A 25,593-nucleotide genomic window follows, 5' to 3' on the forward strand; every position below is an offset into this window, starting at 1 on the left:
CTCTTGTCTCTCAGGTGGATGTTTGTGAAGGGGAGAGGGTGGAGGATGGCCAAGTTACCTGCACCACTGAAACTGCTATGAGTGTTCAGCTGGGGCTTTACAATTCAGTTTCTTCGGGTGTTTCACAAGAACAGTTAAGGCTCCTAAAGGCACCCCCAGCCTCTGGACAGAGGGGAACAAAATCCCAGTGAGCGTGGCGAGTGGTGACAGCCTGGAGCTGCAGGATGGGGTCGTGTTCAGCAGCAGGGCTGAGGCTGGGCTGGTGCTGTGGCACAGCAAGGCCAGAGGCTTTTCACTGTGAGTGGAAAAAGCTGCAATTCTCAGGTGAAGGGCTGGGGTTGTGTAAGGTATAGAATGCATTTGCCTGGCCAGAAAATGGGTTTGGAGGGCGGGTGTGGGAGGTGATGTAACACTGCACTGCACAGGAGCTACTTCAAAGGCATGAATGTCATAAATAACGTTTGAACAGGACTTTTCCAGAGCAGCTGAACAAGGTAAGGGCCGTTTTCCAAATGGATATTCCAAAGCATTTGAGGCATTACAGAATTCCAGGTGTGTAAGAAGGGTGCCCCAAAGTTGTGGAGGGAGGTTCTTCCACATCTGGACAAAACACTGATGCACTCTGCACTGTCCCACCTTTTGCATTTATATAAGAACTTTATGATAGGATGGTAGGTATTATCAACTCATTCATATTTTAAAAGACAGGTATCCAGGGAAGAATTCTTTTGCCGTGCACACAGATGAAATAATAAAGAGTCAGAGTCTCACTGGTAACACCTTTTTAATAGGTCAAAGTAACTGTACAGTTCATTATATTCTTCCTGAGAATAATTTATATCCCTCAACAGCAAAAAGGGAGTGTGGTTTTTATTTTAACAGAACAGATGGCATAACTGGAAAACCAAGGAAAATCTAATTACACTGCTCTACTGTAACTCCTCCCAGGCAAGATAGACAAAAGGATGGGTTAGTTAACTACAGTGGGTTTAAAATAGTCATCATGGCTTTAATCTGTCTTTATAAATTATATAAAAATGGGGGACATGAATGGTTACAGATCTCCTCTAAATGCAGCTCTGAATTGCTCTGGTACAAAGCAGCATTTTCACTTCCAAGGAAAACAACATTGCTACAAAAGAACTGGCACATTATCCTGGTGAAAAAGACGAGTGTTCAGTTGTGTCCTACAGCTAGTTCCAAACAAATGCTTCACACAGTCACGTAAAAGTAAAAGGCAGGAAGATGAAGAGGGCTTTAGTTTGTCTTGAAATGACTGAAGTCTTGAAAATATAGCTTTTTATTCTTTCTCTGTAAATCGTGATTAGCATATTGCGACGTAAGTGTTCTAATAAAAAAAATTCCAGTCTGGATAGTTCATATACTGTGGGCAAGAATTCTCAGCCCTGAGGTTTCCCCGAATTCTTCACTTCACAATATCTTTCTCCCATCTGCTGCTCCAACAGTTTTGGCTCCAAGAGCGTGACCCGGTGGCAGCTCAATGGTGGCAGCTCAGTGCGAAGCGTGTCCCATGCGATGGTGTGACCTGCCCTGTGCCCCAGCTCTGAGTGCCCGAGGGCTCTGTACAAACCTCATCTGCTGATAATGCCACGTCCTGAACCCCAGCTCGGCTCTACCAGAAAGACTTGGTTAAACTGTTGCAATGAGAGAACCAGCAGCGGTCGGTCAGGTCTGCTGAAGGCAGAGGCGCTGGAAGGCCAGGACTGCACTGGGTTAATCCTCACTGCTGGTGGAAGGTGAAGGAACATCCTGTCGCAAGCACAATTCCGAGGCTGATGACACTCTTCCCTCAGTGCTTAGTGCGGTCTGGACTGGCTGATTTTCAGTCTGGCTTGATCGATAACATCCAGCAGGTTTTTGGCATCCACAGCCAGGGCGTGAGCAGCCGTCAGCATTTGCTTCTTGTACTCCTGCTGCAGGCTGGTCATGACGTACTGCTGGGCCAGCTTCATCTTGTTGATGAGCTCAGCCAGGTCCGAGTTCAGCAGCTTCTGTGCCATCTCGATCTGCAAGGAGACAACCCTGTCAGCCCTGGGGGTGCTTGAAACACTGCACTCACAGCGATGCCACAGACCCACAGCCTGATTCCCGACTGAAGCTGGGCCATTTCTGAGGGCACCATGTGGAGCAGCAGATGGAATTTGGCACCTGCTGAGCCACCCACTGGTTAACAGTACCAAGACCCATGTAGTGGATTTTAAACCACAATTTGGCATTAACAGCTTGTTACGGGTTTTCAGGTCCTTATTAGCATCACTCTTAATTACAGAAGTAGCTCTAAAAATGAAACAAGAGGGCAGATACAGGTTTCTTCAACACACGACTAAGTCAGCATGAGCCTCTGAGATGGCACTTACAGAACCATTCTTTGGCTTTCTCAGTACCACACTCGTTCAAGGTTTTGGACGAAAACTGTTTTCATTATGGACTTCATTGAAAGCTCTCAGTCACTCCTCATCCAGAACTACAGACACCTTCCAGCTGCACCAAGCTCTGCTCAATTACCTGCTTGATGATTTGCAGTGCAAACGAATGACAGGTGGCATCTACAGATGAAATCTAAGAATTAACCCCCAGATGATTCCCTGCCAGGGAATACTGGGGTTTATGTCACCCTCCTATGGGTGACACCTATATCCAGCTTAAGAATCCTCACTAATACCAAGCCTAAGTGCATGCAGCAATTTTAATACAACTCACTTAAAGCAGAATTATAACCCAGGAGTTCAGACAGCTCAGGGGAACCAAAAGGTGTGCCTGTGCCAAGAAGGGAGCACCAAAACCTGTCCCAGTGGGCTGAGGCTGACTGGGAAGGCAGTGGCTGAGCACCAGGTAAGCAGAGCTCCACCTACCTCTCTGTGGGTGCTTGCAGGGAGCACTGGGAGGGTCTCATCTACTGTTGCCAGTAAAGTTCTTAGTGCCAAACCAACCTCCTAAGAAAAAAAGATTAAAGAAATTAACTTTAAAGACTTGGAAGAAAGGAGTGCAAGAGGCAGTGGATACATTTAATTGCTCATCTGGTAAGAGGAGAGTTGGAACATGGCTAAGGCACTTCCAAATCCCACCTGCAATTGTGTCCATCACCATCAAAACAAGATGCCAAAGGGTAAAGAACAAGTTTTTCTCATAAAAAGTGAGAATGTGGAGAAGACAGCACACTACTCAGCCCCCTGGATAAGCACAGGCAAGCTCAGCATGAAGCAGTGCTGTACTGGGCATGGAATCCAAAGCTCTGCCTCTGACCACAAGTCACCCACCCCATGAACAAAAAAAACTTTTCTACTTCCAGCTTTCCAGGTAATTTCTCCTACACACTTGAAGACCTCATTCAGGGAAGGAATAAACCCCGCCTTTGGGCACTGCCCCCGTACCTTCACCATGGGCACGTACTCCTCGGGCGGAGCCGGCTGGATTTTGCTGGACATTTCTATCACTGCCTTCACCAGCCCGGTGACGTTCTCGTACACTTTGTCATTGGAGCGGTCCAGGTTGGCCGTGGGCGGGGGGCTGATCTCCTGCGGCTGGATCTGCAGGCAGACAGCGGCTGCTGGATCTCCTGTCCCCAGCAGATGGGGCTCGGCCCCTTCCCAGCCGGGAAGGGCTCGGGTTCCCCGCGCTCCCAACCCGCCCAGCCCCGCTGCTGCCCCGAGCTGGCTCCGGGGACCGAAGGACTAAACTTCTTTTAGTTCTTCCGACTGAACCTGATCTCTGAAATGGCAACTTCTACCAGGGTTTCCCTGAAGAGCTTCCAGTCTAACACTCTCAACAGAGAAGGGAATAATTTGAGGCATGAGAATACTGAGTACTTAACATGTCTCAGGTCCTTCGTTCCAAAAGAGCTTTCTGTGCTCCAAAATAATGTCAGAGCACACGGTAACATACTGATATGTTAAAGAGAGAACTGGAACGACATAATTCTTGAGATCCCTTCCAAGCCAACTATTTCACAATTCTATGACATTATTATTTTGTTAGTGAAAATCTACAGGAGGTTAACAAAAATGGTGTCATCAGTACAGGTGGGAAACATGGAATGCTTTTAGAAGTTGATTTCCAAGAGATCAAAAAAAACCTAGCAAGTTAAAAATCCTGTGGTGTTTACTCAAGTAAAACTTTTTTAAGGTCTGGAGTTAAATCCAAGACAGACTGAAATAACCTCAGGTCTGAAATGAAAGAAACTTCCTGTTTAAGGTCCTCAGTATCTCAGAACTGTAAAACCACCAAGCATCCCAGTTTCCTGCAGCTATTCCCTACTACGGTATGCCCAAGCAACACCTCAGTGTGAGCAGAAAGTTTAAAAATTCCCGATTTCCTCCTGGATCTGAGATGGTTCATGGCATTTCAGCTCCCTACACTGGGTTACTGCTGGCTCTCAGGACAGGTCCCAGCTCCAGAAATGTTTCAGTGCAAGCCCCTGAGGAAACTAAGGAATGCTTGGAAGAGACTTTCTCTAAGGAAGGAGTGCAGGATTCAGCACATGGTGATTTCATTTTGTGGCACTTGATTAAGTGGGTACCAACAGCTATTACAGAGATTCAGTCTAGTGCATTGATCAGAAAATACCTTAGGAAAAAGAACACTGTAATTGCCTCAATCAGCAGGGAAAGGCTGTGATTTGAATCAGTTTCAGCAATCAAGAAGTTAAAACAGTCATTTGGCAAAGTCACATGCAAAGTCATTTTGGAATAGGGCACGTACACACACGCTCACGCACTGCTTACCCTCCATGGCTATGGTTGAGCAGAATGTGGGGGGAGGTTAAAGAAATTTTACCAAAAGAAGGGAAAAAAAGAAAAACAATATTAATAAAACTCGGCAGGAGAAAAAAAAAAACAAACCAAACAAACCCAAAACATGTGTAGCAATCAGAGACCAGTTAAAAAGCCTGCAATGAAAACGCATCCTCACCAGAACCAGCAGCCACTCTTGTTAGCTCTGGGTCCTGTGTGACAGAACGACTGCTGTGCACCCCTGTGGCAGTGGAAGGGTTTGCCATGCACCCCATGCTTCCTCCTGACTGAACACACGGGCAGGAGATCATGCAAAGCTGGACAGGAGCAAGCCAGTGTGGCGAGCAGCAGAGTGGTGAGTGGAGCAGAGGGCCTGGGAAAACACCTGTCCTGGGAACACTGCTGGTCCCTCTGCACAAACAGCCCTGGACTCAGTGCATTTAAGAAAACTTTGTATTTATCTTTCTGAAACTTTTTGTTTAGGTAAGTCATGATGGGAAATACATGGTCATTTAACTGTGCAGACTTGTTCAAAAGAACTCATCACAGCTGTGGTTGGGAACTACCAAGAACCCATTCCAGATGACACACTGCCCTTGGAACTCCAGGCCCTAACTTCTCAAGACTATGCCCATTGTGTTTCTTAGCACTTGGCTTCTCTTTCTTTATCCCCAATATCAACACCACTACTCTGCAGAAGTCCTAAGTTTCTTTGTGGAACTGGCTGACTGCCTCACCCAGGAGCTCCCTGGAGCCTGTCCTGAAGGCTCCTGAGGGCAGACAATTCCAATCCTCATCATTTGTGTTCTCCCTGAAAAGGGAGTCTGAAATGAACCCTACAAGCATCTTCAGTTTAGGACTGTAGCCTAATCAAAGCTATGCCAAAAAGTAATGGACACTTTTCTTCAAGGGGCATAAAACAATCCAATTTCAAGAAAATTTTGACAGAAAAAAACAAAATCAGTCCTTCTTTCCTACTCAAAGAGCTATTTAGTACACAAATCCTGTTCACTTGTCATTACTGATGTTTCTGGCTGCTCAGGTTTGTTTGTTATCAAAAGGATGTACTCCAAAAACATTTTTTCATGTTCCAGCATCAGCATTCAGAAAGGAAATTTTAGAGAAGCCGAGTTTAGTAACACATCTGTTACTGCTTTTTGACGTTTTCTGAGGCTAGGCAGCTCAGAAAGCACTGGCATCAGTTTACAATAAATAATCCTGCTCAAATTCACCACTGCTGGCTATTTACAATGATTCTTAAACATTCTAATAATCCCAGAACAGAGCAGGAGTGAGACAGGCTGGCAGTGGCTGCGATCAAGTTGTGCTGAACACACTGCTCTGATGGCAGGTTCTGAATTTCATGTTCAGATGAACTGGGCTTTTTCTGTATTTCCTTAAATCACCTAAAGTAAGGGTCACTCATCCCAACTGCTGTGGCCACCACACCATGGATTCCTGTTCTTTACTACAGGCTTGGCAGGGCTGTTTCCTGGAGATTAGAAGGGTGGCAGAGTCCCAGGGGCAGGGAACAGCATCCAAAGGGATGATTTAGGGAGTGCCTGACATCCTCAGGAGCAGTTCTGCGGGCACCAACTGCAGCAGGGGCAGGACACAGCACCCTGCAGCAGCATCTCTGCTACAAAACCACTGTCAAGTTTCAGTTTTGGCTTTATTGCTATTTATGGGAAATGAAACAACACATCAGGAAGTATCTCACTCCCAGGTCAGACAGCCCACTTCCCCTCTTCCCTTGTTTCCCAGAGCTGGTAAGGTTTGAGGAACCCTGGTGCTGCAGCAAGAGCTTTTTGAACACTTCAGGACAGGTCTCACCTCCCTGTGACCAAGGACAGAAGACTTTGGAACCATCCAAGTAACTGGGATCCCTGGGCTGAACAGGTAGCTGGGTCCATTTGGGACACCTCGTACACTCTTCAAACTAGAAATAAGCTCAGTCTGGGCAGGTTCTAGCTGAGGAGCACATTAAATCACAGCCAGGGAGAACACGAGTTCCCTCCCCACTCCCCTCCAGAGCTGCCAGGGCGTCTTTGCCCATTACATTATTTTTACTCATGAAGTTTGGTCGCCTTTGCTTTCCATGTTCTCTACTTCAGGAACTCCAAACTACCTCAGAGCACTCATGTTGGATTTGCTGGGGCTATTTCACGTGGCCCTGGTAATGTTCCATTGCTGGGGGTGTTTCACCTACCTTGACACCCTCGTTGTAGCTGTCCACGGGGCTGTTGAGGCTGGCGAGGCTGCCCAGGTGCCCGGGGGCTCCGGGGCGTGGAGGCTTCTTTGGCGGAGCTGCGTGATCTGCTCAACAAAAAAAAATCGTGTTTTTAGAGCACCAACGTGTCAGATGTACCTGCACCCTTCTGCTCTGCCAGCACTGCACAGGCTGCATGTGCTCTTCTCTGCCAGGGATGGACAACTTTGGGTGTCCTGCAGTAAATCCAATGTTTGTGGGAGCTGCACTTCATGAGAACAGGATTGTTTTAGTAAAATATTTGAAACTCCTTTTGTGGGGTAACTGCTACTGCTCAGGGCGCAGCTACCCCAGCCCCGAGAAGGTGTCAGCCCTGGTACCAGGGCTGAGTGCCAGCATGCTGTGTGTGTGCCTGGGAAACTGGACTTCTTCCCAGCAGCAATCCTGGGTGTGATTCACTTTTGAGACCGAGAAACCCAACTTTAGGCGTCTACTGCTGTTTTACATGTCTGAACTCCACTCTGGGTGAATTCTCACTCTGACTCAGCTTCCTCTAGACATCTCCTGCTTGTTGATCTAAACACTTCCTTGGCTTTGCTGACTGCATGTCTGGGGCCTGCATGGGGAATCTGAACACAGAGCACACAAACATTCATGTGTAGTACCTGGAACTGAATCCACCCTGTATGGAAATACTGCCGTGAACTTTTGTTCACTACTGCTGCTGCAAGACTTATAATCAAATACTCAAGATGTCAGTATCTGCATTTACTGCTTACCTGGTTTTCCCACAGGCTGATATATGTGCTGGTTACCAGCCTATAAAATAAAATAAACATATAAAATAGTTATTGCAGTGCTCGCAGCTTTCCTCAGCACTATCTCAATCTCAAACATCAAGAGCAGCCAGCTGTCAGCACATTTCCCACCAGTTAAAAATACATCCCAATTTACCATCATCAGTCCCTCACTACAGGTCTATTACTTACAGAGCAATAAAAGAATTTGCATGTGTTTTGTACTGCTCACAACAACCCTGTCTTCTACATTCCAGTTTGTCCTTTCTTATTACTCAAAGGTGGTGGGACAGTCACGGGCATTTTCAGTCTGTGTCCAGAGATCCAACTGCAGAGGTCATAGTGGTGAAGGAGAAAACACAACAAAGAGACCCCAGAACTTCCTGCTGAATGGTTCTGTAATGGGAACACACTTCTAAGCTGGTTTGCTTTTTGGTTTTCTTACAAAGCTCTTAGTCAAGGCCCTTGCTTATCCACTTGGAAGAATTTAGTAACAGACTATAAAGTGACTTTCCCTGGTAATTGCATTCATACATCCTTCACACCAAACTCATCACTGCTGTGAGCAGCCCAAGTATCAGCACAGTATTAAGGAATATATCTGTATCAACTGCCCTGGCCCTTAGGGATGATTTTAACTTCCCAAAATTCAACTGGGAAAACCATACAGTGGACACAAAGAGGTCCAGGAAATTTCTGTGAAAAGAACTTCTTGGTGCAGGTATTAAGGAATCTGACTGGGAAAGGCAATTCCTGGAATTGTTGTTTGTAAACAGAGAGGGACTCGTGGGCCAAGTGGTGAGCAGTGCCTGCCTTGGTCATGGTGACCACAAAGGAATTGAGTTTCAAACTGCTGAAGGTAGGAGAAAAAATTCCAGCAAAACCTTGGCTGTGGAGAGACTGAACTTTGGGCACTTTCCAGGAAATAGTGAGGTCCCCTGGGAATCTGCTTTTGGAGGAACTGGAGTCCATGGATGCCAGATGCTTTTTAAGAGCAATCTTTTAACAGCACAGAGGGAGGCAATTCCAGAGTGCTGGAAACCAAGCAAGCAGGGCAGAAAAGGGCCTGGCAGAGCAGACATCCTCTAGAACTTAGGTGGACAAAGGAAGTGTACAGACTGGAAACAAGAGACAGGTGGCATCCTACAGAGATGCTGTTTGCCACTGCAGGGAGAGAATCTGTGCTGACAAAGCTTGACCACAGTTCCAGCTGGACAGCACCACAAAAAGGGCTTTTAAAAAATGCCACAGAAATGACACTGGTCTATGAGATTGGTCACTTCACAAACAGGGACACAAAGTGGAGACACTGAGTCATGTCATTACCTTTGATTTGTGCTGTTAACCTATATATTTCAAATCTGATAATCCCAGGAGAAAATAAAGACAGCAAAAGAGAGGCAGAAGAATGAAATTCCACTAAAACAATTCTTGCATTTTTACTTCCACGAAGTTGCGTTTTGAAAGTATGGGTCAAAAGAATATGATCAGGTAGGAACTGTCAACATGTGGGTGGTAACTTCTCATTTCTATCACTGCCCAATTTCTCATCCTCTCAGTCAGAAAGTCAAATTGACTCACAGGAGCATTAAGCATTTCCGACTGCAAATGAAGTCAGAGTTATGTTCTCACTATGCAGTTCTCTACTGAGAACAAGAAGATCAAATTCTGTGACTGGAAATGTAGTTATTATGAATTAAGAGTCTCTTTTAAAACCCATTTTGTCCATGCCCATGAAGTGTTTTCTTCACACTCTTTCAAATGGGGTGTGACACTGGATCTGGGGAACAGAACTTCCCCTGGAAACAGTTTGGAACCTGTAACCTGTGACATGACCTGAATATCTCCTGGGCATCTCAAAGCATCTTCACGAGCAGCACAAAATGCAGCAACACTTTCCTTGCTCTTCTATAAAGATGCAACAACAGCCAAGGCCTAACAGTAACGAGTCACCTTCTCCAGCTTCATGGAAAAAACCTTAGGAGCTTCCAGACATGAATGTCTCCAGAGACCATGCTGCAGTGTGTCATTGATACACTCATTCATGATTTGTCTTGGCTGCAAACACAGGAAGAATCCCTAAATTCTTAAGAAGTGAAGAAATGTTGAAGCCAAAGCAGGAGTTTACAGTCGCATCCCAAATGAAACAGGAGGGTGAATTTAAAATATCCACTACTTTCCTGGGGAGAAACAGGGATGAAGCACCAGGTTTGTGTCATTAACAGTCCCTACCTAGCCTAATCCCCCTTTCCAACAGTATGATCCAGAGATTCCAATGGCAATTAAACAACTGAAGAGATGGTTTTAGTTAAAGACAGGAGTTAAGCCACTAAGAAAGAACATCCGAACTGCAGCTGCTGTCTGGGAATAAAGGAATGGCTGTGGGGTTTATTCCAATTGTTTCATAGTGGATCATTTACCCCAAACAGATTTCTGGGTAATACAACAGCAACATTTACATTCCTTGTGAGAAAACACTTCAGATATTTAAACAACTGCAAAAGTTGCTTTAATCCTGCTTCCTGTTGACAGAACTTGCAGAAAACAATCCCCATTTTTAAATAAAAGGCCCAATTCTACAGCACATGAGCACTTGGAAATTATTGTAACGTATTTGTGGAAACATTTTAATATTTGTTTCAAGAACAGCTTCAAGGGAAAAAAAACCAAAACAATCAACAAACCCCAAATCCCCCAAACTGCTGCATGAACCACTTTGCTGTGGCTGCTGTTTACACAGAAGCTGAGCCTCTTGAAAGCTGTACCACCATTTAATAACAGTGGAAACGTTTAGCAAAACCTTTAAATCACCTCCCACAGCCGAGACTGTACAGCATGTTCTAGCAGGAAACTGGAGGAAGAGCTGGGAGAGGAAAAGATCCCCCCACACTTACTGGGCCCTGGAGACCTCCGTCCTCCCGGTCAATGCTGCCTCTGGAGAGCCGCATGTCGGGTTTCTGAAACAAAAATCCAACAATTCACTCTGTGCTCTGCTCACCCAGTGATGTGCCCTCGGCTTAGAGGCAGTGTAAGGACAGGAAAATCCCGTTAAAAATGCACACTGACAAATCCAGATGTGATTTCACTCCAATCCCTGCACCCCCGCAGCCTCGGCTGCTCCTCCACCACCCGCCCGCAGCAAAGGACTAAAAACGCTCTAATAAATATCCAAAGTACCACTGCCCCAACACAACACTGCAAAACCTGCATTTTAGTGTTCTCAAAGGCAGCAAAAGTTGGGGTTTTTCCTAAAAAAAAAAAAAAAAGCTTGCTTCCCAACAGCAAAATTCCAACCACAGGATGAGAAACGCTGCACATTAATTCCCACTTCCTGCCCCAGGATGGCTTAAATGTACTTGGCTCCCTCTCCAAGCAAATGAGGCCAATTACTGGAGCTCTCTAAACACTCCATTTGGATACAGCCAGCCAACAAAGCCATCCAGATGCCCTTTTCTCCCCATGCAAGCAACAAACAAATTTCTATTTTATGTCTTTTAAGCACAATACAGGAACCCGGGGGGCTTGGTTGTTTTTAAGAGCAAAAATAAAACCACAGCAATTTTGATTCCTCCCTCCCTGCACATAAACCAGTCATTTTTCCCACGGAATATCCTAAGTTGGAAGGGACTCACAAAAACCACTAAGTCCAACTTCTGGCCCTGCACAGGAAAATCCCACTTATCTCCCCAGCAAATCCAGGTCTGTTATATTTATTCTTCAAGGACAACACTGATTGCATAGAAAGACAAAGGAATAGTGGATGTGAAGCCAAGGTTAACACTGATGTGAAGACACGAGCTCAGCAGAATTACTGTGTGCTACTTGTGCACAAATTCTGGCACTTAAAAACAGGATTTATCTGGCTCTCTCCTACGAGACTGGATGAGGAGTCACTGATAAATCAAGGGATAAAATGGTCACACACAACATGAAAATAACATTTCTTTATTTAGAGAAATGTAGGTGTAACTAAACAGAGTGGCACTAAACTGACCACATGTTCTTTCAGGGTTAATTTCAGGGGACATATACATCCTTTTCTTGTTTACAGCTATTTGAGATTCCTTCCTCTAATACTAAATAATAATTCCAACCCACAAATCCTACTAAAAGACCCTAAAAACCAGCAGGGCAGAAGGAACCTGCAAAAACACACTAATATTGATCTTCTGTCATTAAAAATAGTCCACTTGTGCTGCCAGTCTGTCAAAAGGGCTTATATTTGGGATTTTCATTCAGTCTTCTGCAGACTGAGAGGCACAGGCAGAGACAGTCACTGCCTGAAAGAACTTGCAGATTAAAAACAGACAAATCATATCAGACAGGGAAGTATTTAACCCCATTTTAAATGTGAAGAACTGAAACAGATATAAGTGGGTTCCTAATATTTTTCCAGGAATTTGTGACAAATTTCAAGATTAAACTTACCACTGACTCATCTCCAGTTTATTTCCTTATTACGATGAAGGATTTTTTTCTGATTAAAGTCTAATTTGATATGAGTATGTCTGAAGCTTCCCTAGACAGGTAAAGTCTTGATTCTCTTTCTATTTTTCAGCTAAAGCACATAGCTATCCTTGTTGAAGCATATGACAAACTACATTTCTATTACACTGATGCTCACAATTTGCCATTGTTTCATGCTCAATTCTAGTCAGAGAAGTGCCCAAACTCTTTGGAAATAACCAAAAACTATTTTATCACACGGGTCTTTAAAGCTCTTTGCACTTATAGCAATTTATTACTTAAAAATGCACCTTAACCATAGAATGGTTTGGGCTGGCATGGACTTTAATGATCATCTCATTCCAACCCCCTGCCATGGGCAGGGACAGCTTCCCCTGGACCATCTGGACCACATCCCTCAGACAGACTGCAGAGACAATGAAATACTGAGCACTGTAAAGGACTCAGAAGCACAAAAATACATAGCAGTCCAAATAACAGGACTTTTTTTCCTAGTAATGTAAGCAAAAAGTTAAATTAGCAGACACAATATCCATCTCCTCTCCTTGTCTTGGTAAGGAGGTCCCTCCTTCCAGCATCCCAAGTCTCCACAGCATCAATTCCATTCCCCAGGTCTCCAGCAGCAGCCAAGGTGCAGCACACTGAGTTCCCTCCAGGACACCCCAAACATGGACAGCACACGACCCACAGCCCAGAACTGCTGCAAATGCTCATAACATATCACAAAAATGGTGATTATTATCTGTTGGAACTCTGGATACTGAGAATTTTAGACTTTCTGTGCTGACAGGCACTGATCCTGAAGAAAATACTGCTTTTAACCTGAGGCCATGAAAAAAGCTTCCAAAATTGAGTAACAGAGCTAAGATCACTAGTGTGCAGTTTGAATAAAAGTGTGTAATATCACATGGTGGAAAATTCAGAATTTAAGGTTTTAAAATACAGCAATATACAGAAAACAAGATGAAAGTTTTAAGGCAAAAGTTTCTTTCTTCTTCACCTTCTTCTTCATGGATCTAGGTAATACTTTTGCAATTAAATAAAAATTCCACATTACACGTCACAAGTGATTAGTTATTAAGTTAAAAGTAAAAAAAAAATTAAGAATTAGTTCTTCATTAGACAGTTAAGCCTTAAAAGACCGTCTAACAAAAAAAAATACATTGCCATTTTTAGCTTATTACATAAAAGTGCTGTAAAACTCCCTGTAACATAGATAAGAATTAATAAACATCTGAGTCCAAATACAAAATACTGTCTCTCGAGCTTTCAATCCTGACTCTAGCAGAAAAAACAAAAAAGAGGATGAAGCACAGTGATTTACTTGACAAATGTTTCACGCATTATCAACAAAAATCCCAAGTCCTACTGACCACCTCCACACCAAAAAGGCTGGTCAGGGTAGTCATGCTGCCCTGGCATCTCCAAGAACCTGATCCCAAACTGCAGATCCCAAATGCCAGGGGGTGATGGCAAACCAGGGGGTCCCTGAGCAGGTGCACCCCCCTGAGACCTGCAGAGCTGCACCTCAGAAATAAGGAAAAAAATCCTTTAGCAGGACATAAACTTCTTTCAACTTCCACAAACACTCTCCTCTGCTCCATCAAAACCTGGGTAGTCAGGAACACACAGAACAAAAGAGAAGCGTTCAACTTTTGTGTCCAATGACTAAAGAAATATATAGTTGGGACAAGAAAAGTCCCAATTATATATTTATTGATTTTAATATGCTAATAAATTCTTAACAACTCCCATTTGACTAAATGATTTTCTGATTTGTCTGTGTAGATGTGAAAATGTCAGAAGGCAAGCTATTTTACAGTAAAGGTGATTTTGATGATCAAGCTCTCATCATATTTTAAAGGATTATTCAGCAGCATTTCTACTTCTGCAGTTGCAAGAGCCTTGAGCCCCTCATATTGCCACAACAGCAATGCATTGTCAAATTTTTAATACTGAAATCCTTCAGCTGTTTAATGCAACGTTCTCTAGGTGAACAATCAGCCTCAAACCAAACCTGTTCTGTACCTCCCACACCATTTCACAGCCCCAAAGAACACCCTGCCATCTTTCCAGTCCCTGTCATGGCTCTGGACCTCCCAGAAGCCACAGAGACAAAGAACTTTATGTTGTTAGAATCTTGCAGAAAAACAAAGTCCTTCAAAGTTAAATGGATTTTTTTTTTTTTAAATAAATAAGCCTACTATCTGAAATCTTTGGAAATGTCAAGAGGAATTTTCAGACAGGATGTGTATGTTGACAAACTGGGACATAATCCACTTTATTTCCACTGTATTTCTGGTTATTTGCTAATAAAAGAACATGTAAGCCCTGGAGTTCTCAGGACATGCTGAATTGTAATGTCTTGGTGGGATTTTCTCAGGCTTAAAATTAGAATCTTATTTTAGCAACAGTTCACATCAATTAGACTTGAATTGCAGTTCTTAGTGTCAAAATAGGACAAAACCACAACTATGTGGGAATTTCAGAAAAAAAAACAGTGAACCCAAGCATGATAAGGAAAATATGTGAGTTATTTCTTCTTAAGCTATCCCAGCAAGGACTATAAATTTCTTAGTACAAAACTGTTCTGTCTGCTGAGGAGTTACTAACAGGCATGCACATACATATCTTTATTTATCTGATTAAAAATAATGTACATAACATCAGCACAGCCAGAAAGAAAGGCTCAAACTGGAAACTCCAAATAAAGGAAGGAGCAGGCAATTAAATAGGCCTAAAAGAAGTGTAAAATGTTCAAAGATAATTTTTGTTTCTTTCAGACTGATTGTAGTGAAGCCATTTCATCTTCCACCTGAATGTGCCCTGGACAGAGACTGTGTCCCTGTAGTGATCTAAATCAAGCTTTAGATGCAGTAATGCTTTGTGTCTCCACTTCAGCTTTCTCAGAAATAATTCACCTATTTCTGTCCTTCCTGGAGATGCTCATCTCCACAGCACTTTTATCAATACAGCATGAAAATTTAATCATCACAGGTTTTAATCAGTGTCCATTAAAGCTGGCAGACCTAAAGTGCTGCCTCCTCTCGTTGCCAGGGGCTGGCAGTGTCAGTCCTAGATCCCCCAAAAATCAACCCCTCCACCAGTTCTCTCCCTACTCTCCAATGAATGTATTTGGTACAATTTAAAATCGAACACTTCTTTACTCTTCAGGTTTTACACAATGGATTTATTTTTTTTAGGGAGCTTCCCACGAGGAGAGACCTGTTTGTTTTCTCTTTTTACAGCAGAATTTCCAGAGTTCTGGATTCTGTTAGGGCTGCAGCTTGAAAACCACATTTGTATCCTTTCAAATACTGACTAGTCCCATCTTCTCCAAAGACCAGTTTCAGGCAAACTGCTTACACTGATAACAACCTCCCCAAAGACCAGCACATTTCCATTTCAATGCCACTGCAAATGAATTCCCCATCTGGGGAGTCCCTTCCAGCAACATCAGTGCTGTTTATCCCTGTACTAATGTGCTGTGAGTTGTATTTTCTCCCTGCAGAAGCAGCAATAAATTTCAAGTCGTGACCAAGATGGTGTTACTCTGGGGAAACAATAATTGTACTAACAGAAACCCACAGAAGATTTTTCATCTTGCTGCAGTGTCTTACAATAAATGATTTGCAGTTGCTCCCCTGTGATCCAACTCTCAGTAGTACAAGTGGGATGTGCTGTAGAGCCTGAGGATTGGGTAAATAGAGCTGTTTTTGGAAATAGACAGTTTACACTGAGAACACCACACATGGCTACAAAAGTTAAATATTATAGTTAAGTAATTCAAATATTAAAGTCTGGCTCTACTTTGTTGTTCTCTGTGCTGAAAAGGACAAATATTATTTGAAACTTGCCTAAAGCAGGCAAGGGAGAGTCAGATTTCTTCTCCCTATCTCACATGGAATGAAAATAGGGAAGGCCCTTCTTCCCAGAGCAGAAAAATTGTCACTCAGTACAGGACATTGGCCAAGGAGCATGTGTGTGCCATACCTGGCTTATTTCTATTCTGGACATCATTATATGGCCTTAATGCCTCAATAAATGGCTTATTTTCATGTTTCATGTTTGGACTCTCATGTCTGAATTGTGGATATCCTTCAGGAGACCTGCAAGGCTTCCAAGAGTGACTCCCCAGAATGAGTTCCCCATCTTCTCTTCCTCAAGGCTAAACCTAGAAACTCATCCACATTCCTTTCCCAAGAAACACCCATCTATAAACTGAATATTCTCCTGACACACATCCTGCTATGGGCTCAAAGGCACCCTGTGCTACCAGCAGCTCATTTAGCTCCTAACATGGGGTATAAATTTGTACCAGGCATTCAAGGGTGAACCCCAAAGTATGTACAGTCAAAATGTTAATGTGGAAAGAAAAAGCATTGAAATGTCTAATGGATTCCAATTCCTCAACAGAATAGATGCAAGAGAGATAAAACTAACACAAAATGGAAACACAGCAAATCTCTCCCAAACAGATGCTATGATTGTACTACAGATAAAATTAAAATCAGCAAATTACTTCTCAATGTCAGTTCGGGGGATGATAGACACCCTAATAGTCCAGAGACTGAATCAACCAACACTACAAATAATCATAATTTATTCTACACAAAAATTCAGAAAGCTTTCTGGAGAAAGTTCCCACACAATCTACTGCCACCACCTACAACGTCAATGCCTCATTCCCAGAAAGCACACTGATTCCATGAAAAGTTCCTGACCATCTTTAAACTTTCAGTGGGATGAGTTTGACCTCCTGGGTTGTGTAGGTCACAAGCAACTGATGCCACACAAGACTGGAAAAGCTAATGTCTAAATTAGGGAAGAAATTTTCCTTTCCCCTCCCTCTCTTCAGACCAAGCAATCTGGGCACAGTGGTTTGTTTGCTGTCATCCCACTGGGAAACTGCAAGTTCTCAAGTGGACTTAGAAGAAAATCAGTTTCAACATTCATTAATCAAAAGCCACTTCTTAGCTCAGGCACAGCATGGATGTCAGCCAGAACATGTCCTGGACATGGGGCATCTACCAGTAGCTACAACACAGGAGATTTCCAAACTGAAACATTCCTTGAAATATGTCAAAGATCAAGTACAGGACTGCTGTCTGTCACAACCCACACTACAGCACTGCAAATTATTCCCCAGTCCCTCCTGGTTACATTCTACTCCCACCTTCTCCACCATCTGTATCCATCAGCCTCAAGTGGGAACAATTTAACACACAACCGGAATTTTGACAACTGGGAAGCCAGAGCTGAACCAGAAAAACATTCTCCAGTGGCACTGACAGCAAGGAACTGTGGAATTGCAGAGAAACAGCATCAGAAGATCCCCTTACCAATGATTTCTTCTTCTTCTCGTGGTGAAGTTCAGAGCTTTTCCCCTACACACAGAGCTCTCTCTTATATTATTTCTTCCCACTAATATATGCCATTATTCCTCCAGGGCAGGACTGGGAACAACTCTCAGCACAGCCAGGGCTGATGGTTACATCTTTTTTAGGGGTAGAGTACACACAGATACTTCTATGTAAGAACAAACAGGCAACCTCCAGATGGGCACAGAATTACACTCACAACTTCCCACACACAAACACTCAACTGGATAAAATGAGATTCACCAAAAGCCACAGCTGTTCAAGATATCTGAAACACAGTTCTCACTAGCCAACCACTTATTTTAAAACCTGTTTCCAAACCCACATTCTGGGGGTTCTGTTGTCTGTAAATTTTCTCATTTCACTGAAGTGACCAGTTTTAGCCAGCTGCAATACAAAAACAAAAATCAGGAGCAATTAAGAAGCTCTGTGAAACAAAGAGTTACCAGGAATCGTTCTTCTTTTTCAAGCCAGCGCTGATCTTCCTCCATCTCCTGTTGCTGTCGTATCAACCTCTCCTCCATGAGGTGTGTGGGGAGAACCTGGCTCATCCCTCGGATGTCCAAAGTGCCTGAATCCTACAATCCACAGTAAGTTTATTCAGTCTCACAATTTAAAATTTGTATGAACACGTGCAAGAACTTAAGAGATTATAAAAGGAAAGTTTTTTAGAAGTTAATTTTTCACAGCAGCCAAGCAGTTTCTTCAGCTCCTGAAAATGTGAAGCAGAGCAGTGGAAGAAACTCTTTCCAGCCCTAAAGTTTTTATCTGCCCTGCTCTTAGTCACTGCAACCAAAAAAGATTTGTAAGATTCTGTTCTGTTTTCAGCAACATTGTCACTTCCTGTATTGCACTTCATTTAAGCTAGACAGCAAAACCAGACTTATCAATTTTGTTTTCTTGGTCTTGAGCAATAATGTAACCATCCAGTTGTTAGAGGCTACAAGATGATTTTTTTTTTAATTAAAACAAACATACTACTCAGTGTTAGCCAACAGTGGCAAAGCACGACACAAAAACATTTTTTAATGAATTCTTGACCACAAATATTTATGCCTTTCTTAAGCTTACAAATACTCCACATACCATACCCCAATGCTGTCTGGAAATCATTAGGAAATAAGTGTATAAATTAACATTTTTTAAAAAGCCAAGGGAAATTTGGTAACAAATTTCCTTGTATTTAACAGGTAAGTCTCAGAGATTGCTTAAAAGTTTATAAGGAACACAGCACAGGGAATAGAGCTGGTGAGAGAAAAAACATTTAAGAAAGAAGCTGCACAAACTTAATCTTTGTGGAAAGAAAAAATGGAATAAAAAAGTGTACAACATTGGAGAACAGAAAAAAAACCCAGAAGGTTAAGGGGGGAATTAAACTGATGTTCCTCAGCAGCTCAGTGCAATCATAACAGGCTGGAAAGCACCCAGAAGGAATTCAGCTCAGGAACAGTCTTCCAGACCATTTCAGTTTCTCTTCTGGGTAAGCTACAAAGAAACCTCAATCCTTCAGCTGTCCTGGGTATCTCCCAAAAGGTGTTTTCACATGAGTGTTGCCATCCCTGTGAACAGCACCAACTTCCAGTAAAGCCTTCTCTTAACAAACACCAAATATTTGCTATCACTCTGTTAAGATAAGTAGTAACAACTTCATCAAGAATTCATGTGAAGTGACACTTCATGCCCAGCCTCACACAGAAGGATTCTTTTAGAAAATAATTCAGTCCTGACTCCCAGTCCACTGCAGTGAGGTAATTTTAAAAGCACCAGAAAAACTCAGTTTTCCTATAACAGATGTACCTAAATAATAAAAGTAATACAATTTATAGTAACAAAAGGTGTGTTAACTGTACAGAACACAGTAAGGGATGTGTCAGATCCCATACCTCCATGTTTGGCTGCCACACTGATATTTCCTGAGGCCGATGGTTCCAGGAATCTGCTTGATCCAGGAGAGAAGCCTGCCCAGGATAAATGCTGCCTGCCATGGCTGGTATCCCATGAGAACCAGGGTAGCCAGACACCTTTAGGGGGCAAAAAACCCCACACAGGCAAAAACAAAGAGAAAAACAGAGATATCAGTAAGACTTGTGCTTCCCCATAACGAAAACATCCCCTCCAAGACAACAAACATAAAAGCACAGAAATGACTCAATTCAAGCAGTCACTGGGAGGAAGAAGGGGAGGCAACATCAAAAGAAGGAAGCTGAGCCAAAATATGACACCTCTGTTTGAAGGCTTTGAGGATGCCCATCATAACACAACTATTTTAGAATAACTGCAACAGTACAGAAATACAACTTTTGAGGGTAAGTATTTATGGTGCCTGTCAAACCAGCAGCACCAGAGCATACTCTAACCTCTGCAGTCAAGGAGATCAAAGTCCTCTGAGGACAAAACTAAATCTATAAATACATATGTAAAAGCTACACATGCAGAGCTCATGTTCCAGTTAATAGGAGCCTGCAAACATCACCCTACAGAGCCCCATAAAAATGTACCCCCTGCTGTATCTTATAGGCTTAAGGCTTGAGTGGCAGCATGTAATTAGTGTGCTGAGCTGAGTGGCCTGGAACTTCTCCTCAGGAAAATCCAAGTAGTTTTAATGAGCCTGAAGTACTTATTAAATTAATGAAAACCTCCCTCCCTTCATGGAAAAAAAATCCCCTTGACTGAGACAGCTGTAATATGAGCCTTGAACAAACCTAAAATTGCTCAAAGTCCTCTAAAGACAAACTTTTTTTCTGAATTTCTTCAGCAGTTTTAGGAAGGAAAGCAAAACCTGTGAGTATACAACGTGATAGAGCTAAGGGCAGCAGCTATCAGGACACAGACAATAAAATACCAATGACCCCAAGGAAAGGCCCCCAGTTAATGCCATTTTGTAAAGCAAGTGATTTCATAGCTCAGCACAAACGTTAACATGAACACCACATTCCTTCAATAAATATGGAAATGTCTGATGTGTTTCACTGCAGTTTCAGGAATCTGAGAAACACATCAGATGTGGAAATATTTGCCATCTGGAGTAAACCTACCAGGCTCAGTCTGGGGGCTTTTTAATGCAGAACAAAACTCATTGAACAGAACTGAATTAAAATAAACCATGTAAGAAGTGCATCAATCCCACCAGCTGCATCTAAGATAGAGAACCCACATATGTAAAAAAACTACATGCACAGCATTAAATGCAATACCTGGTAATGATTTGGCTGTACCATGTGCTGTGGACTTGGATAAAACCCTTCACTGGATCTGGGACTGGGGTAACCAGGTCTACTGGGCTGTAAACAAAAAGGAATTTTTAGAATCATTAAACACACACAACTAAAACCAGAAAATTATGTGTCACTGAGACAAACATTTACAGGTTTGGCAAACGTCAAAAAAAACCCCAAAAAACAAAACCCAAAACAGATTTTCTGTAATTACAAACACTTTTTTTACACAACTAAAATTAAGTTTTCCTCCATTTTTGCTTGGCAATGGATGCAGCTGAATTGTTTGCTCACTATGTCAATAAATAATGGTTGCTCTGTGAATTCTTTGTGTTTATTTAATTGCTTGCACTAAATGACCTGCTCTGTTCTGTTTAACTCTGGAGAACACCGTCTAAGAATGTAAGTCTTAAATCAAATTCCAGGTGCAATACAGCCTTGTTTCCAATTTTTGCTGTTAATCTGTTGCTTTTGTGACTGTTCCCAAAAGTAAATTCTTTTGCTTCAGTAAGAATAACACAAACCAAATGGATTTATCTGCATGGGTATTTCCATGTGGTATTCTGAGGTATAAAGTTAGTTCTGATAATTAACTTCTGTGTAACTAATTACCTCAACATGGCAAGTGCTTTTGATCATATTCTGAATCTCCAAAGGTATAGCTGAGGGTTTCTTTTTGAATAAGGAACAGCACTGCTGGGTATTTCAGGAGGAGAAAAATCAACCAGAGGAAAAAAAACCCTGAACTTCCTAATTCTGCAAAGGGCTCTCTCCCCGTCCTTCTGGCAGCTAAAGGCAACCACACTAACTGGGGACTGCAGAATTTATCACTGCTTGATGAAAAAAATTCTGGACTAGGATGTTTTCTGCCTTAGGTTTCTAACAGAAATATCACTGTGAGATACAAGTGATTTCATAGTATGGACTGTGAGAACTGGTAATTGTTTGAGGATGTGTAAGAGTTTCAGACTGTAACAATCTGCAACTCTTGCAATGAATCATTAGAAGAATTAAAAAATCAGTTGTCATATTAGAAAATTAGATAATAATAAAAGAGACACTTAATACCTCATACCTACAATATTCCACTTGTTCCGATGCCATTATTAAGCACATCCATATTTTACACAAAAGAAATGTATTAAAAAACTTAACCAACAACAGCATCAGAAATACAGTGAGGACATAGCAACCCCCTCAAAACAGATTCTCTCCAGTGGCAGAATTAACTGCATTTTTAACACACCTTTGGTCAAGTGTTTCAGTTCATACATCACACACAAAGGTGCTCACTTCAAATTAAGCATTATACTGGTCCAATTTATGCAGTTTATCTGCTTCTGTAACTTGGAACATTGTCTGTTTAGGTAAACACCAAATCCTGCCAATTCAGATCAGATGACTGAACAGGTTGATAGATTGTCTGCTATTTCTAACTCTGAAATAAAAGCAGCAATTCCACTGCAATCAAAATGCAGAACTAAGCTCAGGAATCTGGAATAGCCTGGAAATGGAGAGAAAAACACCCCAAAACCCCCAAACACACACAAACCCTCCCTCTCTCCTCAAACCAAAACCAACCAAAACCAACCAAAAAGAAAAAGTTGCCTCTCTATGAGTGCTGGGGAATGTGTGCAGCACAAGTACCCCTGGAATTATTATCAGCTCCAGAAGCTGGGAGCGCCAGGAATTCACCACAAGCTATCAGGACACAGACAATACAGTGGTGACTGCACAAAAATTAAATTCTTCAAAATACAGGCTCAAACTTTCGAGTAACAACTTGCAAAAATAGCTCTGAGGGGAAGCAGACAAGTCACTGAGAGGGAAGAGCACTCAGCAACTGGTGAGGTTGGACTCCCACAGCTGCAGAACCCATCAGTGACATCCAAACAGCACAGAAATGAAGCAGAAACTAAACCACGTACGTTCCTTGGAAACAAATCCCTAATCTTCTGTCCAGAGGAAGGAAAATGCAATTAGCTGACTTCTGTTCTGTCACTAATGTGTTATTAATAAACTTCACGCTGGCCTGAGAGCTCATTAGCCTACAATATACAAGAGTGCTACAAGAAAGAAGGAAAAGGAAAGACCAGGAGACAGTTTTGTACAGCTGTGGGTGTCTTTTACAATTTAAAGAAGAAACAGAAAATCTTTAATGCAGTTATCACAGCACAGATCAGTTCTAAGCACAGCTCAAGCAGAGCTGGGTCATTTCAGGCAAGGATTCCCAGATGAAAACAGAACTGGCCCAAATGCCGTGGTTTGAACCAACCCATCAGGGCCGGCTTTGAAGAAATAAACGGAATAAGAAGAAAGTTTATGTTTGTTTTTTTAAAACACACGTAATTTGCAGTCTTAGCTACCTTGGGAGGAGCTTCATCTGATCCTCCTGAGTCCCAGGATACCGTGACTTGTCGCCTGGATTCCATTCTCATTCGTTCTTCTTGCTGCAGCTTCTCTTCCTCCAGTATTGTACTAAGGAAAACATATTGTAACCAAGTAAAACTCCAGTTTCAGTGACTGACAAACCTCTCCCAACAGCTCTTGCATTTTTTTCAGACTAATAAACAGTACTTAACTTGAAATGCTATAAAATTACCGAAAGCCAAACTTCTTTTACATACACTAGTTTTGTGTCTGAAAACCAGTATCAGGAAGAAATATTTCTGTAGGATTACCAGAATGCTTTTAACAACAAAAACAGCATCAAATTTTCAGAAAGCTGTGGCTGATCTTGCACACAAATTTTTTTCCGTAACAGTTCTTTTTAAGTGCGATTACACAGAGAAGTCCTCAAAGACAATCAATCAAGCACTTACTTGCATGAAAGCTTAATCTTCACAAGAAAATATTCTACTGAACTGCTGCAAAGGTTCAAAACAAACTGAAAATGTTCTTTACTGAAACTCAAAGAGCTCCAGATCACTGGGATTATTCTTTTTCTTCTTTTTTAAAGAAAGCAGTCAAAAATACTTCTTCAGCTCTTACATTTCAGCCTAACCAGGAACACATTCAGCAAAGCAATTTAGCAAAACAGAAAGATCTGACAGTATTCACTCAGCTTCTAAGCATTCAGGTCAAAAGGCTGCATTTTCACAAAGTACAAGACAGTAGTAAAACCAGTTTGCTACTTACCACTGTTCTGACTATTAAAAAGCCTGTTTGAAGCTGAACGTGCTCCTGCTGCCCCCACAGCCAGCCTCCTCCCAGCTCTGCTATGTGGCTTATTAATGTTGGATATTTGCCATTTGAAAAATACTCAGAAGCTTTGAAAGAGGGAGCTGCCAATTCCTTGGAGCCGCACGCTACGCGGACAGTCTGGAGATGTGAGCAGGGCAGATTATTTCCATATCGCTGTCCCCAGGGTAAAGACAATCCTGTGGAGGAGCTACTCCAGCTTCTTTATCACTCAGGAGTTTCCAGAAACAAAGCTAAGTTCTGAGTTTATAATCTCCTGTTCAGTCTGCTAAACAACCACCCAGAATTACTCATTCAGGGGATGAGATCAACTCCAGCCATCTATTCTCATCGTGTAACTTCACTGCTTATTTCAAGAATAAATTCCTGCTGGAGACAAGAACTCTGCTTTTCCTTACTCAGCCAAAAAAACCCCAAACTATGCCACTTCTAAAAAGCAGAGAAGTCATCTCGTCTCACTGCAGCTAAATCAAGTTTATAACTATTGCTGCAATTTCAATCCATCATTGCTGAAGCAACACAAGAATGTGGAACAAAAGCAAAATCAGATAAGTTATTTGCAAGACAAGTTTGCTAGAACTACCATGGAAACACAGCTACAGCCCAACAGAAGGAATGGAGAGAGAATCCTTCTATTTTACCTCTCCCTTCAGAATAAGGAAAATGCAAGATTTCCTACTTGAACCCATGAAGAATTGGCATAAAACCCTTGCTTTAAAGCTATCTCACACTTCAGGTACCCCAAGTTTTTATGTAGAATAAAAAGAAAAAAAGAGAAAGCAGCCAACATGCAACCAGAGCCATGAACCAGATTATCATCTTTCAAGACAAGACCTCTGGATTAAAAAAACCCACAACAAAACAAGACCAAAAAAGCCAAACTGCCTAGATTAATGAATGAGAAATGAGTAAAACATAGATTTTTACCAAGCTGTTGATACAGCAATTGCTCTAATCTGAGCTAAAGAATCAAATGGAGTTGGCTGGTAGTAGCTGGCTAAATTTAGAGATGGCTTATTGACAATTAGGGGCCATGTGTGGAATTTGTCACAGCACAGTCCTGGTTTTCCATAAAAAGGAATGAAACCCCAGTACCTCTCTCTGCTTTGCTATCAAAGCCATTTTATCTGTGGTGCCCAAGTGTGCAACACCATCAGCTTGTATCACCAGAAGTGACAAATTTCTTTTGAAATTACTTCTTTTTCTTAACACAGGCTCAGCTTTTTGCCTTACAACTGCAGTTCATCCTCCCTGCTCTCCTACTAGCCCGTGCCATCAGGAGGTTCTTTCCCAGCAGCCCAGAGCAGCCTGGTCAGAGGCTCATGGGCTGCAGCAGCATCTGTACTTGGATGCCCTTGATTCTGCTGACAAGAATATAAAATAGAAATGCCTCAGAGAAGCACTACTCGAAAAAACCACAAGGAATATAAATGACTCACAGAAAGGTCTTTGTTTTCACAAAGGGAAGACCGGTCTGTGGATGAAGGAAGAGTGTGCCAAGAGATATTTCTGACGTTTCCTCAGTGCAGCTGCTCAAGTTCTCTGAACAGTTTATTAGAATTTGCAGAAGGT

General features: G+C 42.3%; 1 protein-coding gene across 11 annotated transcripts in view; it reads right to left on the reverse strand.

Annotated features, from left to right (window-relative positions):
- Positions 1–767: 767 nt before the first annotated feature.
- PTK2 (protein tyrosine kinase 2) overlaps positions 768–25,593 on the reverse strand; it is a 190,225-nt gene continuing 165,399 nt past the window's right edge. For 10 of the 11 annotated variants that reach the window (XM_088179820.1, XM_088179829.1, XM_088179818.1 and 7 more), the window contains 10 exons: positions 23,187–23,298; positions 20,800–20,886; positions 19,489–19,626; positions 18,052–18,183; positions 10,652–10,714; positions 7,740–7,779; positions 6,961–7,067; positions 3,393–3,548; positions 2,874–2,954; positions 768–2,027 (listed from right to left, as the gene is read on the reverse strand). In XM_088179820.1, coding sequence (XP_088035946.1) covers positions 1,818–2,027; positions 2,874–2,954; positions 3,393–3,548; positions 6,961–7,067; positions 7,740–7,779; positions 10,652–10,714; positions 18,052–18,183; positions 19,489–19,626; positions 20,800–20,886; positions 23,187–23,298 — 1,126 coding nt within the window. In that variant the 3' untranslated portion in view covers positions 768–1,817. Of the gene's footprint in view, positions 2,028–2,873; positions 2,955–3,392; positions 3,549–6,960; positions 7,068–7,739; positions 7,780–10,651; positions 10,715–18,051; positions 18,184–19,488; positions 19,627–20,799; positions 20,887–23,186; positions 23,299–23,958; positions 24,036–25,593 lie in introns of those variants that run through there. The other variant, XM_088179837.1, reaches the window with a different exon arrangement.

This window comes from Sturnus vulgaris, chromosome 1, assembly GCF_052056855.1.
Source record: "Sturnus vulgaris isolate bStuVul1 chromosome 1, bStuVul1.hap1, whole genome shotgun sequence".
NCBI lineage: Eukaryota > Metazoa > Chordata > Aves > Passeriformes > Sturnidae > Sturnus > Sturnus vulgaris.